General features: G+C 46.0%; 1 protein-coding gene across 1 annotated transcript in view; it reads left to right on the top strand.

Annotated features, from left to right (window-relative positions):
- Nucleotides 1-15,654, top strand: part of RBKS (ribokinase) — a 93,216-nt gene that overhangs the window by 32,245 nt on the left and 45,317 nt on the right. The window contains exons 5-6 of the mRNA XM_049784210.1: nt 3,225-3,389; nt 13,135-13,226. Of these exons, the coding sequence (XP_049640167.1) occupies nt 3,225-3,389; nt 13,135-13,226 (257 nt within the window). The remainder of the gene's footprint in view (nt 1-3,224; nt 3,390-13,134; nt 13,227-15,654) is intronic.

The following is a 15,654-nucleotide window of genomic DNA, read 5'->3' as shown; positions in this document are numbered from 1 at the left end:
CAGCTCTTGAAGCAGCAATCACATCTCCAGTCTATATATACCAGCCTGTCAGAAGGCCTTTGGGTAGCTGCAACATTTGTCTTTAAAAACCGTGACTTCCCTTTACCCTTAAGAAAAGTTGTCATAGTTTCTGCCAGCTCTTAGAAGTTTGAAAACACCACACAAGGCTGAAATTCAGTACTCTAAGGGACTGAGCATGTGCAGGGGCACCTGGGACACAGCCTGATGCATTGTCTGTAGTCACTACACATTACTATTATATTAGAGTTTGTCACTTTCTGTCTTTAATGCAGTTTTACAAGATCCTGTCTCACCCCAAAAGAGGGCCTTTTTAGCTCAACTTTGAGTAATCCCAAAGTTGTAGTGACAACCACAAATGTATTCCATTTAAAGACAATGGATTAAGTTTTCCTCCTAACAATAATAACTATTCATTACTTTCACATCCACTCTGAGTAATTATCGCAGCCAACAGTCACTCATTCCCTTTTGTATTGGATGAATATCTTCAACTTCTCTCTATTCCTTCTCTATGTAGCTATTGATTGCTCTGGGCCAGAGCAATTATACAGCAAATAAAGCACTTGCCTTGTATGTGGCCAGCCCAGGTTCAGTTCCCAGCATCCCATATGGTCCCTGCCAGGAGTGATTGATCCCTGAACATAGAGCCAGGAGTAAGCCCTGAGCATCACTGGGTATGATCCTAAAGCCAAAAATAATAAAATAAAATCCCAAAGTCTCATTTTCCTTGCAAAGATGTCATATAGAGCATGTGTATGGACTAATTGTTAGCACAAATGTCATGTCAAGTGTGTCAGTCTTTCCTACTAGTCATTCTTTCTCCAAAGGGTTTTACCTTTGTCTTTCAAAGGTAACCTTCCTGGGGCTAGAGAAAAAGGTAAGGTATTTTTGCCTTGCAGCCGACCAGGTTCAATCCCCAACGTCCCTTATAGTTCCCTAAGCATAGAGGCAGGAGTGAGCCATGAGCAACATCAAGTATGGCTCAAAAACAACCAGAAACTATTATGAGCCTTTGGGTGGCTTCTAATGCAAAATCACTCCCTACAGAAGCACCAACTGTAAGGCCCAGGAGGGGGCTATTGGTAGGGCCCATACCTGGCATGAGTAGGTACAGGCATCTTCCCTGGCACTGAGAAGAGCATAGGTTGTTGTGTATGTAAACATTTTATGGGATTATTTTGGTACTGACCCTACCCTGATCGGTGATTGTGCCCTACCGTAGGGTATGACCTGGCATTCTGCTCCCACCCTAGGGTAGTACCTGATTCTACTCCCACCATTGGGTGGTACCTGATTCTGGGGGATAAAAACAAGGGTCTGTGGAAGGCGAGGGGCTTTTGGCTGGAACTGATGCTGAGGCTTTGGGCTTCAGTCTTGTCCACCAAATAAAGCTAATATTTCCACAAGCCTGACTGTGCTAGCAGTTTACCTGCCACTTCACCTCAGAATCGCCAGCTGAACAGGGTGGCAGATGCGTGCTTCAAGCTGGAGGGGAAAGAGCTCATCCTCCATCCCTCCATCAGTCAACCCCATCTAGGGCTGACTTGCAACAATAGGTTAGCATGTAAGAGTTATTTAGTAGCCCCAATGTTCAGGGTCAGCTTTTTGAAACAGTGATGTGATGTCATGAGTTCAGCTATGACAAATTAAACTTGAGGCAGGAGTGAGCAAGTCTTGGGTCGGTCTTCTGCATTCAGCTGCAGCCAGGCCCCTCAAGAAATGGGGGAGTTCAGTAGACAGTCTCATAGGAGCAGCCATTGAGTGCTGCAGAGCAAACGAGGTCACGGCAGGCAAGCAGGCAGGATTCATGCTGCCCGTCTGTGAGTGCTGTAGATTCTCCCCTGAGAGGCTGGGTCTTGGTTTTATTAAATCTTGCCTGTAGCTAACAAGCCCGTCTACTGTAAGATGATCAGCTTGTGACTGTTTTGTGCCGAGGGAATTTCGGGTCATGTCTGTACAGGATGGGCCTGAGGAGCCTGGAGCCACCGAGGCACTGTTGCAGCTCATGGCTCTGGAGCAGCTGCAGACAGAGAGTGCCAAGCTCGTGCCTGGTGGAAAGGAGCCTTCAACCACAGGCACAATCCATCATCACAGCACCGTCACTTATCCCAGTAGGGCCAACTTGATGTCCTTTTAATGTGTCACCCAAATGTTCTTCCCAATAATTGAGGACCAGAGAGAGAAGACAAGGGAGAAGGCATTTGCCTCACAGACAACTGACCCCAGTTATATCCAAGCACCATTGGTCAACCCCTCCCCAAGACTGGCCTCCAAGATTGTGTTTTTCAAGCACAAAACCCCAAGAAGATAGTTTTGTTTTTGAGCCACAACCAGCAGTGCTTGGGGGTTACTCCTGACTCTGCACTCAGGATTCATTCCTGGCAGGCTCGGGGGGACCAGATGGAGTGCCGGGGATCGAACTCAGGTAGGCCACCTGCAAGGCAAATGTCCTACCTTTTATACTATTGCTCTGGCTCAGATATAAATTTTTAAATAAGGGAATTAAAGTCTAGAGCGATATTCTGGCAGGGATGGGCACTTTTCTTGCACAGAGCCCCACCTGGATTCAATCCTCAGCATTCCATATGGTCCCCTGAGCACCACCAGGAGTGATTCCTGAGTGCAGAGCCAGGAGTAACACCTGAGCACTGCTGGACATGGCCCCAAAAAAGCTAAAATAAACAAGGGGCAAGAGAGATAGTCTACCAGGTAAGGTGCTTGCCAAATACTCCTGCCTACCTTATGTGATCTAGTGTGTTCTCCCACCTCTGAGATATCTTACAGTGTGTTTTAATCTGCAAACTTCAGAACCCTGAGGGAAGGCACAGGAAATGATTGCATACTACAGAGCATTAGCTTGTGGTATTGGACAAGTGTCTTCCTAATCATCACGGTGCCATCTTTCATTGGCGATATTGAAACCTTTACCACACACAGTACCGGTCATCATGACAGAAAGTTCTGAAGTACATTCTATAGCGTGATCTCAGGGAAAGTGAGTTTAGATTCTTGCTCAAAGTAATGAGGATTTTAGATTGTAAAAGATGTATTAGGAACCACAGAGTTGGCCAAGATGGTCTAAAGATAATAGAGTTAATACCAAAAATATATTTTGCAGCATGCTTTGCATGGGTGAGTTTGACCCTGCAGGACTGGTACTTATTAGACGGAAAATATGAAGTTACTTGTCTCCTTTTCCATAGGCCAGAACATCATAGTCATTGTGGCTGGAGCAAACTTACTTTTGAATTCTGAAGACCTACAGAAGGCCTCCAGTGCCATTAGCAGAGCCAAAGTAATGATCTGCCAGCTGGAAGTCACCCCTGCAGCGTCGCTGGAAGCCCTGACAATGGCCCACAGCCACGGAGGTAATCTTCCCTAATTGTCACTTTTCTCCAAAAGCTTTTACTTTTGTCTTAATCAAAAGTAACCTTTCTGGGCTGGAGAGATAGTATGAGGAGATAAGGTGTTTTTGTCTTACACACAGCTGAATTTGGGTTCAATCCCCAACAACCCATATGGTACTCTTAAGCACAGAAGCAGGAATAAGCCATGAGCAGTACCAAGTGTGGCCCCAAAACAAAAGTTTACCTTTCCCACCAAGCAATGTTTTTGGTATAGTCAGATACTTTCTCTAGTCTCTGAAATTACTAGCTTCGTGTAGTTTCTTTCTGATGTTAGAAAACCTTAAAAGTTGCCTAAGTATATACATATATGAGTAACATTTTCATACCTCACAAATACAAAGCTTCAGACTGACTAGCAGAAATAAGACATGAAGTGACCAAGATCTGTAAATCTGCAAAGTGGCAGATTTGACATTCAAGGCAGTGGAAGGATTCCCATTCTGAGAAGCAGAAATCAAGTGTCATGTCAAATGTAATTATCTACCCAACTCCATTTTTAGAATTACCTACACCGGTTTGAAAAATGATTCATTTCTGCATTTTATGAAATTTTATAACCTCGTAAGATTATTGATAGCCCAGAAAATGACAGGTAATACATACTTTTGTTTTGACTTTAGATTTTTTTGTTTTGTTTTGGGGATCACACCCAGTAGTGTTCAGAGGTACTCTGACTCTGCACTCAGGAATCACTCCTGGCTCACCTGGCAAATCATATGGGATGCTGGAGATTGAGCCTGGGTTAGCTACATACAAATCAAGAGCCCTAACCACCCATACTATTTGCCCCCCAACTTTTTATTTCTTTCTAGTTTTGGGGTCACACCTGACTGTGCTCAGAGAGTACTCCCAACTTAGTGCCCAGGGGTCATTTCTTTTTTTTTTTTTTTTTTTTTTGGTCATAACTACATATTTATTTATACCATTCCATTTTTGTTGAAAAGGCAACAAAAACAATTACAACCTTTAATGACCTGTTAGAATAAATTTAAATTTCTATACATATAAAAGCACCTGTGAATACATTTAATTGCTGTTTCAAACTTTTCAGATATAAGACATACAATATTAAAATATAATGTTCTTTTTTTTTTTTTATCTTTTATTTGAAGACAAAGATGCAAAGAAAGGACAAGGTGAAGTTACAGTGGGAAGACAATCACCCATAAACAGAATTCTCAAAAATCCCCTTCTGATACTTTGATTTTGAATTTTCAACCAAAAAAAAATTTTTTTAAGAAAAATAAAACAGGGCCCGGAGAGATAGCACAGCGGCGTTTGCCTTGCAAGCAGCCAATCCAGGACCAAAGGTGATTGGTTCAAATCCCGGTGTCCCATATGGTCCCCTGTGCCAGCCAGGAGCTATTTCTGAGCAGACAGCCAGGAGTAACCCCTGAGTAACGCCAGCTGTGGCCCAAAAACTAAAAAAAAAAAAAAAAAAAAAAAAAGAAATAAAAAACACATGCACATTTACTTTGTCCCTCAAGTACCCAGATTGTAGTACATTACATTTCTTAGCAGTACCAAAAGCAATCTAAAATCACAAAATCTATGTAACTCCTTTGACATTAAAGGCTATAGCATTATTGATACAGTTGATTATAATACATCATTTCATCAGGGATGAGTCAGAGGAGCACAGCAAAGACAGTGTTTGCAGTGACAATTGTTTGCATAGGCCCAGAAAAATATAGGGGACATAGGAAGGAAAAGCCGTGGCCTAAATAAGGAGACCTTACCCCTGAAGCTTTCCAGCACAAGACCAACTCTAGGCTCCAGGCATACCAGGCTGTCCAATCCAAGTCATTGTCTGTAGTGCCAATACACTTTTATTCTTCACACAGTCACTGTTGTTGGTGTCAAGTTTCTGCAGCCAAGGATCCCAGAATATGTCCATATCCCACAGCAAAGTCAGGATGTGTGGAGCACCTCATAATTAGAGTGATGCAGAGTGCTCAGTCCTGAAAGCAGGTTGTTGTTATTAAGTCCTCTGGGTGTTAAAAAGAAGTCTCTGTTGAATAAGTCTATGCCAAAGCAGTGGTAGGGTCTTCCAGGGGTCATTTCTTGGCAGTGTTCAAAGAGCCTTGTATAGTACCAGAGATCAAATCTGGGTCTCCTATTTGCAGAGCTTAAGCCCAGCCTTTTGAGATTTCTCTGGTCCCGCATTTTGGGAATTCTCATACACCTAAAGCACACAGTACGTGGAATGACATCACTGGTCTTCAATAATTATCAGCCTGTAGCTAATCTTGATTTGTCTTCTTCCCAGATTCTGACTCCCATCTCCAACATAAATTTTAAAAATCCAGATATTGAGCTGGAGAGAATACTGTGGGCAAGACACTTAACTTGCACAAAGCTGACCAGATTTGATCCTCAGAACCACATTTGATCCCCTGAACCAACAAGGAGTGATCTTTGAGCACAGAACCATGAGAATTCCCTGAGCACTGCTGCATATAGCCCCAAATCCAAAAAAACAAAACAAAGATCCAGATAGTTCTTTTGTTTACTTCTTGGTCACCATCAGCTAGTGGAGAAAGTTCCTGTGGAATGAGAATCTATCTCTGTTCCTTCTAGCTTATGCTTCTCACATTCATCTCAGCTGTTCCTTTTAGCTTCTGCTGAAACAAGTGTCTCATTTTTCTGAACTTGTTACATTCAAGACTACAATGCTTGGCTTGTCATTGTTGTCTCAGTGCTACCCTTTTTCTTTTTCTCTAAAATTAGGGGAGTGAAGATAACTCAAAGGACTGGAATTTATGCCTTGCATGTTTGAGACCCTGAGTTTGACCCCTGGCACCACTTGCCCCATCCCACCCCCCAGGAATCACTGGATCCAGCCTTAGTGATCCACAGTGTTGCTGGGCCATGGGATCAAGCCATCCTTATCCTAGGTGGCCACTTTATCACATGGGACCTTCTGAACAATACTTGGGAGGCCCAACAGAGTAAATCATAAAAATCAGTAAAAATTTGGGGCTTGGAGTGATAGTACAGCACGTAGGGAGTTTAATTTGCCTTGCACGTGGCCAATCTGGGTTTGATCCAGGTTCGATTCCTGGCATCTCATATTGTCCCTTGAGCCTGCTTGAAGCAATTTCTGAACGCAGAAACCCCTGAGCACCACTGTGTGTGACCCAAAAATAAAAAATAAAAATTTGGGTGTGATTCTGATCTTCTACCATTTGGTTAAAAAATATATATATATGTTAAATAGAGCCAAGAAGGACCTCCTGTCCAAGGACAGGAGATTCAGCTTGGCTTGTGAGAATCTTGGCATTTGGTCCCCAAGAACCAAAGCATGTGTGACCTAAAAAACAACAACAAAATCAAAATAGCAATGAGCTACCCTTAAAACTCTGGTTTTCTGGGGCCGGAGCAATAGCACAGCAATAGGGCATTTACCTTGCATGCGGCTGACCCAGGATGGATCTGGGTTCAATCCCCACTGTCCCATATGGTCCCCCAAACCAGGAGCGATTTCTTCAGGGAAAAAAAAACAACAAACAGGCATTTTCTCCCGTAACTCCTCTTGCGTGTCCTGCTGTCTCTCTTGCCTCTCAGGCATCACTGTTTCCTCTGTCCTACTCTGCTTACCCGGCACCTGTCCCACTGGTGGAGGAGAGAATGAGAGCCAAGGTGCGGACCTCGCACAGGTGAGGCTGCAGCTGTGGTGTGGGGCTGTCAGTGGGGGGAACAAGGGAGAGTCAAAGTTGTTTTATCTCCTATGTGCCCCAAAGAGTGAGAAGCTGGAGAACCTGAGACATGACGGTCAAGGAGGTAAAGGTGGGGCAGAGCCTGCCTGGTCACTTTACTGTGTCCATTGCAAACTGGCAGGCCTCAGTCTGCATCCTCTAGCTTCCATTTTCTTCATGTATTAATGTAGTAATCGTGGTGTGTGTGGTCGTGTCATTGTATTGGAAACAGTGGTCCCTGGAGTCGGAGCAATGGCACAGCGGTAGGGCATTTGCCTTGCATGCTGCTGACCCAGGATGGACCACGGTTCGATCGCCCGGCATCCTATGTGGTCCCCCAAGCCAGGAGCGATTTCTGAGCACATAGCCAGGAGTAACCCCTGAGCGTCACTGGGCGTATCCCCCCTCCCCCCCCCCCAAAAAAAAAATAGAAAGGAAATAGTGGTTCCTTACAACGGTAGATACTTGACACTTCATAAAAGCTCTTGGGAATACATCATCAACAGGAAACCTCGTAGTGCCGGAAAGAGCACAGTGATGAGGACATTTGCCTTGCATGGAGCCAACCCAGGTTCGATCCTAGCATGCCGCCAGGAGTGATTCCTGAACTCAAAGCCAGAAGTAACCCCTGAACACTGCCAGGTGTGGGGCTCTTCCTTATATCTCCCCCCCCAAAAAAAAAAAAAAAAAAAGCCTGTGGCGAAAAGATATTCTCAGGTGAACAGACCAAGACTTGGAGAGGTTCTGTCATTAGAGAAGGCCCTGACATGCTCCTTACACTTAACAACCCCACTTCAGCCCCTACAACCCATGAGCACAGAGCCAGGAAAAGTCCTGAGCATCCCTGAGTTATGGTTCTATCACACTCCCATCTCCCCCTCACCACCACCACCACTCCCCAAAAAAAGAAAGCCAGTACTGAATGGGTAGGTATGTCTGGTTTCTGCTCTGGGGGTCCTACAGTCTAGGCAGGCCCCAGACGGGCTGGTGCAACAGCTGCTGGTGATAAAATGAAGACGTGTTGGTTCTGGTCTTGAGCTTCATTTCAAAGCAAATGGAACATTCCAGGAGCAATTAGAAATAATGGAGATTGTAAGAGGGCCAAGATTAAAGTCTGGGGAGGATCCGAACTCTCTTGGCCGCTTTAAATCTTTCCCATTTGGTAAATGGAACGACTCGGCTAACTACTGCGATGTTTGCAAATAACACAGTCCAACAACTCTAGATTTGGAGTGTTTCTGCTGCTTGGGTTATAGAAAATAATCTCTTTCCCTCCCCCTCCCACTCCCTCTCAACAGAGTGCCAAACCAGTTTTGGGGATTGCCCTGGCTTCACAGTTTCTTCCTTACCTGGAGTGATTTTCTTTCCAGAGTGAATTATTGGGGTCTTCTTAACTCAGCAGCCCCTGCCCTCTAAGTCGAGAAAGCTCAGAATAGCCCATTTTCCTGACTTGGTGTCTCTGCAGGCACCTCTGAGCCTCACCAGTCCATCCTGAACATAATAGTGCTGGCCATTGACACATGATTGAGACAAGCAGGAGTTGAGCCCATCCTGTGCCCCAATGAGTAATGGGTGGTGCTAATCATCTCTGCAACCCCAAGAACTGGCCCCTGCTTTCCAACATTCTGCAGTGACATCATGTTCTCCCACCTTTCTGTTATAAGGCAGGTGCATTCTTCTTTGATGACCACTTGATTTCCAGCCCAAGGCTTAGCAGACCTGGTAGAATTACTTCTCGAAGGCAGCTGCAGCCAGAGTTCCTTGTTAGGGCACCTGAACTGTTAATCTAGTTTTCTCCAAGCCTGGCTGTCCCTCAGTCAGACACAGGCAAAGATGATCAGGTTTCTCTCATACGCTACTTACGGGGAAATTCAGTTGGAGGATTCTGGGCCAAAAACAAAACAAAACAAAACAAAAAGGCATCGTGATTGACAATATACTGTTAAAGACTTTCAGGCATATGGTGGTTGTGCCAACACCACACTGATCATCAGTGTCAGTCCCTCCATGTTTCAGGTTTCCCTCCCTACCACTCCATCCTCATCCTTTTGTTCAACTCAGTTCTCTAGATCTCTCGGGACCTGTTGCCATCGATCATTTGTTAGCCCGTATATATTCCTTTATATTTTGTGGGGATGTTCTTCTTGGGATTGAGGGAAGAGGAGGAAAATTTGGGTCTAGATTTAGGATGCTCTGGGCCTAATCTCAACTCTGGTGCTGGGGAACCATGTGATGCCAGGGATCACACTCAGGCCTCCCAACGTGTAAATCCTGCTTTGCTTGCCCTGAACATATTAAATTACATCTTCAGAAAAAAAAAATTTAATAAAAAAATTTCTTTTTGTTTTTGGTTTGGGAACCACACCCGGTGATGCTCCGGGATTACTTTTGACTCTGTGCTCAGAAATCATTCCATGCAGTGGACCATATGAGATGCCAAGGATTGAGCCCCAATTGGCCACTACAAGGCAAATGCCCTACCCACCATACCATCAATACTCCAGCCCAAATTCAAAGCATCTTAAGTGCGATGTCTTTGCATGATCTACAAAATAAAACTGGCCAGATTTATTCCCATCATCCTTTTGTAACTAGCCATTACTTTTGAAGGCACCTCATTTTCTCCTCCATTTATAAACAAATACATATTCTTGTAAGATCTTTAAAAGAGAGGCATTCAACTTGACATAGTACCCAGCTGTCTTTTTTTTTTTTTTTTTTTTTGGTTTTTGGGCCACACCCGGTAACGCTCAGGGGTTACTCCTGGCTATGTGCTCAGAAGTTGCTCCTGGCTTGGGGGACCATATGGGACACCGGGGGATCGAACCGAGGTCCGTCCAAGGCTAGCGCAGGCAAGGCAGGCACTTTACCTTTAGCGCCACCGCCCGGCCCCACCAGCTGTCTTTTTTAGGTATAAATCAGAGAAATATTTTTGTGCTGTAACATCTGTTTCCTTTTCCCCCAACTCCAACTCTCCCCTGTTATTGCTGCAGTGCTTGAGGGTCATTAGCTAGTGATATTTGCACATTTGTTTGGACTCCCAGGGACCCCAGACAGCAGAGCCATGCAGACAGCCCTCAGGCATGTGGGGTGGTGTTGGGGATCAAACTTGCAGAGTACATGCTCAACCCTCTAGCTATCTCTCCGGCCCTGTGTGCCATCACCCATTAAGGCCAGTTTTCAGTCATCTTTGCTTCTGTGGCAACAGTGTCAAAGTGCCTTGTTTTTGCAGGCCCATGAGCTTCTGCTGGGGAGACTCAGAAAAGGAATGGTTGCATCACAGGGGACTTACAGGGAGAAAAGGGGACTCACGTAGGGATGGCTCTGACACCCTACTCTGACCAGTAACCAGTAGCACTCCACAAAACGCTCTGTGAAAACAGGGAACAACTTATCGGATCTGGAAGTCTAGTCAGGAAATGGGTTTGTTGGGCAGCTCCATCGTGCAGGCCTCAGCATAACTGACATTCTGAGACCCCCATGGAAGGGAGAGACCAATGAGCGAGACTGTTGCCAGGCTACAGTCTCCAGCCCAAGGCAGCCGAGCTGGGTGGACAGGCGGGGGTGTTGGGCTGCGGGTGAAGACAGTTTAATAATAGTAATAATCCTGTTCGTTCCTTCACCACTTTACTTTGTACAGAGGGACTTCCACAACCGTTTTCCCCGTTTAAGCTGCACAAGAACCCTGTACCAAAATATAAGCACCCAAAAATATCCATAACATTTCTGTGGGTGGGCATTCTGGCTTCAAAGATAATGAGAGTTGGGACCAGCCTTGGCGCTAAACTGGACAAGGGCCGCCACCGACCCGGCCGAGATGTTAAGACCAAGGAAGGTGCAGAAGGCGCCTCACTGACCTCACCATGTGGGGCAGTAGGCAGCGTCCACTGGTCACAGGCCGACAGAGCCATCTTCCCCAGAAAGTGGGTGGACGTGATGGCAGATTGGCTATAGGATAGCCCTTGGGGGTGGGTAGGACTCTGATCTCATCCCAAGATTTAGGGTTTGGATGGAGGTGGAATCCAGAAATCACACATTAAATAAGACCATTGCTCAAGATTGCTGTGGAACCGAGTTGGGGAGCCAAAGCTACAAAGAGTCTGAGAGGAGAAGCTCAAGGTGTTTGCTGTGGGTCTGTTACCAGTCAGAGCACTGCTTATGTCCAGGGATCTAGTAAAGGACAAGAACTAGCGATGGTGGGGCTGGAAAGATAGCTCAGTGGTAGGGCGTTTTGTTTGCCTTGCACACAGCAAATCTAGGACGGACAGTGGTTAGAATTCCGGCATTTCATATGTCCCCCAAGTCTTTCAGGAGCGATTTCTGAGTGCAGAGCCAGGAGTAACCTCTAAGCATTGCTGGGTATGACCGAAAAGTACAAACAAAAAGAACGAGCAATGAATGGAATTGGGTGTTCAGTGGATCAGTAGACATTTGTTTGTGTGGGGGCCACCGCCAGTGATACCTAGGCCTAGAGATCACTTCTGGCATGGCTTAGGGGACCATATGGAGACCGGGGATCGAACCCAGGTCAATGTGTACATGGCAAGTGTTTTTCCTGCTGTACTGCTCACCCCTAGACTTAGTAAACTTTGGGGGGGTTTTGTTTGTTTTTCTTGAGCCACACCCAGTGGTGCTCAGGAGTTACTTCTGGCTCTGTGATGAGAAATCGTTCCTGGCAGACTCAGATGACCCTAGCAGTGGTCTTCAAACTATGGCCCTCGGGCCACATATTGTATTTGTATCTGTTTTGTTTCTTCATTGCAAAATAAGATATATGCAGTGTGCATAAAAATTCGTTCATAAGTTTTGTTTTTACTAAAGTCAGACCCTCCAATGGTCTGAGGGACAGTGAACTGGCCCCGTTTAAAAAGTTTGAGGACCCCTGCCCTATGGGATGCCAGGGATCGAATCTGGGTTAGCCACCACATTAGGGGGTGCCCTGGGCCATCAAAGACAAAGCCTGCTCTCAGAAGTGCAGTGTAAAAGGCAATGTAGAATAAGTGACAACAGAAAGGAACTGGTGGTCTGGGGCCGATGGGAGATTGAGGTTTCAGGCTTTTTCAGTTTGTTTTGTTTTGGTGCCACACCCGACCATGATGAGAGTTAACCTGTTCTCACTTCCTAATGGGGCTTGAGGGACAATATGAACTGCCAGGGATGGAGCCTGGGTTGGCCACTTGGCAAGCAGCTTAACCCACTACTGTATCCAACCCCAAATTCAAACTTTTCCATATGGCTGAGTCAATTTTTTGTTTTTCTGAGAACTGGCGCCAATGCCATGAGAGTGTGTGTGGGGGTGGGGGGGGGAAGCCCAGGGCCATACAGAAATGAGGCTTCAACCCAGCCTCACACACACACACAGGCCTGTGCTCTAGCACTGAGCCATAACCTGGCCTTATTCCCTCCCCACACATACCCTGATTATTTTTAAGCTTGATTGATTGGTTTTTAGGCCACACCCAGCAGTGCTCAGGAGTTACTCCTGGTTCTGCACTCAGAAATCACCCCTGGCAAGCTGGGGGACCATATAGGATGCCAGGAATCAAACTGGGTTCCTCCTGGGCCAGCCGCACGCAAGGCAAATGCCCTACCACTGAACTATCTCTCCAGCCCCTGATGGGTTTTTTTTTTCACTTTTTTTTTTTTTTTTTAGTTTTGGGGTTACACAGTAGTGTGGGGGCTTCTTTCAGCCCAGCCTTAGGTCATACCCAGGGTTCACCCACTCTTCCATTTTCCCTGCTACTGGCTTGGACCCTGGAGGACTGGTTTGCTTGCTGGCTTTTAGGATTTGGGGCTGAACCCAAACTTTTTGGGGATTGGGTTCCTGTAACTCTTAGGATGGATTCTGCATGGGAAATCATTCCCAGCCCATAGAGGGGTCTCTCGACAAGCCCCTGGTTTTTAAATCTAGTTGGAGGACATGACCTTACATTGGCACGTCCATTGCTGAAGGCTCATGAAGGCGCTTCTCAAGCCTGGTAACCACAGGCCCTGATTTTCCTCCACAGTGAAAACCTTGTTCAATCCAGCTCCTGCGCTCGCCAACCTGGACCCGCGCTTCTACACTGTCTCCAACGTATTCTGCTGTAATGAGAGTGAGGTAAGTACAAAGGGTTCCCCTCGCCGCTCAAGCCAGCAGATACAGAGGCAAGGCTCAATAATCACACCCATGTGGTGACAGGTGAACTCGAGCCCGGATAAAAGCCCAGATGCCTAGGATGTGGCACAAGAAAGGAAGGGAACCCCACAAGGAACCCTGTCATCTGAACTGACCAAAACTCAGCACGTTGCAGTCCCATCTGTCCCCACACTGTTGTTGTTTGGTTGTTGTTTTTTTAGCGACATCTGGCAATCATCAAATTCTAGCTTCTAGAAGACAAGTTATACAAGAAAATACCAATAATAAAGAAGTCATCCTGGAGCCAGAGAGAGAGCACAGCAGGGAGGGTGCTTGCCGGGTTAGATTCCTGAGCATCCCTTATGGTCCCTGAGCACAGATCCAGAAGTAATGTCTGAGCCCTGTTGGGTGTGACCAGTAGAAACAACAAAAAAATCTGAAGTGGAAACAGCAGAAACAAGGTGGATTGATGTGCTAAACTTACACTAAAGCGTTACCTACAGTTTATCTAAAATTCTCATTTCTTAGAGAGGCCTGGGTTTCCTCCAGCAATCCAGATTACTGTGAAGCACCTGCATTTGTTGAGCAGATGCTGTGACTGGAGGCTACAGGAAAGACCGGGAGGCTCCTGCAAAAGGAGAGCACCCCCAGTCCAACCAGAGATCCCCAAAAGCACATATGTACAAATATAAGTCAAGGAACTAGAGAGAAAATCCAGTAGGGAGGTGTTTGCCTTGCAGGCAGTAAACCCGGATTTGACCCCCAGCATCTCATATGGCCCCCCAATTCCTGCCAGAGATGATCCCTGAATGCACAACCAGGAGTAAAATCCTGAATACCACCAGGTGTGACCACCCCAACAAAAACGAAAAATTTAAAGCAGTGTTTTCTATTGTGTCCTTCATTTGGAAGAATTTTCAGAAGAACTTTTCAATCTTTCAAGAACCCTAAGGTTCTTCCTCTTGGGTTCCAGTCAGTGTCAGACTGCAGCTTCCCAGCATTGGGAGACACGAAACCTGCTCACTGCTTTGTCAGCTGCCTCGTGGACCATTGAGTTTGGAGCCCAGTGCAGGTATAGAGGATTTCTGGACCTTCTTTTTTAGTCATCTCTCAGAAAGATAGAGGAAGGAAATAAGAAGCCTGCTCCAAGAAACTCAGAGCTAGTTGTGCAAACCCTGTGAGCAACCTCCAGGCTTGGGCTTGGTGCTCCCCCAGGGAGGGACTTGGGGGAGACAGTGACGGTTTCAAAAGGGCGGCGGCTACAACTGCCAAATCCTGCTAGATCCTGACAAAACGTCTGTTTATAGTCTTCAAACGTTCATCACAGCACAAATGGCTGGTTCCAGACCTCCTTTAAAATGACCATATTTCACAGCATAATTGTCCCCAATTTTATTGCCAATAATTTTTTTTCCAAAAAGAAAAAGTAGGGTGCAACCACTATATGGAGCTTTTTTAAAGGTTATATATCAATTTTCAGAATGAAAAAAAAATATGGTACGATGATTATGCGGTGGCAGCAGTTATACAGTAAAATCTGCTCCATAGTCTGTGAGCTTAGTGATCTCTGACTTCATTGTATGACCCACCCACATCTGTCCCTTTATATCGTGCATAATGAGTTACCCCCACACTTAGCAGGTTATAATCCTAGCAGTTGACTAGCCTCACAGTTTTTGTGCATGAGGAATCAAAACAGGGTTAGACAAGGTTTGGGACTCCTCACTCGATGTCTGAGCCCAGAGGATGGGTCCCTCAAGCCCCCTTCACTCGCATGTTTGCTGGTTGGTGCTGGCTGTGGCCTTCTCACCCTATGGAAGTTGCATTCCCAAATTCAGCATCCAGAGGGGAAGGGAGAGAAGCAGACAAAGCATGCTGGCTTTTGTGACTGAACTTCAGAAAGTCACACAACCTCTCTTCTGCCTTAGTCTGTGAATTGAGACAAGAAAGTCCACCCAGAACCTCTCCCCCACCCCCCATTTATGGAAGAGGCATTGGCCACTGTGGAAAGCACAGGTACCACAGGATACACCTTGAGTTGCCTTTAGAAAATACCAGCTCTCGGGTCTGCAGATGGCACAGGGTAGAGCCATAGTAAGCTCTGGACACCACTGGGTGTGGCCCAAAAATCCAAAGAGGGAAAAGAAAATGCCATCTGCTCTATTGAGCCTGGTACCTCATGGACACCTAGTAAGTGCACATTGGATGGACGGACAGTGAACAGAACCAGGTCTTTAAGGAAATTAATTTTGGATGCTAGAGAAATGGTGCATGTGCAAAGGCACATGCCTAGCACGTGGCTGCTACCAGTTTGATCATCGCATAGTCCATTGGGTGTATCAGATGCAGCTCTGGAGGGCCTCCCCCCAAGGCACTGCCATGGTGACCCACAAGGCCCAAGAGGCACCTC

Source organism: Suncus etruscus, chromosome 12 (genome assembly GCF_024139225.1).
Source record: "Suncus etruscus isolate mSunEtr1 chromosome 12, mSunEtr1.pri.cur, whole genome shotgun sequence".
In the NCBI taxonomy this organism is placed as follows: Eukaryota; Metazoa; Chordata; class Mammalia; order Eulipotyphla; family Soricidae; genus Suncus; species Suncus etruscus.
The sequence above is the reverse complement of the archived record's forward strand: the minus strand, read 5'-3'. Positions and strand labels throughout refer to the sequence as shown.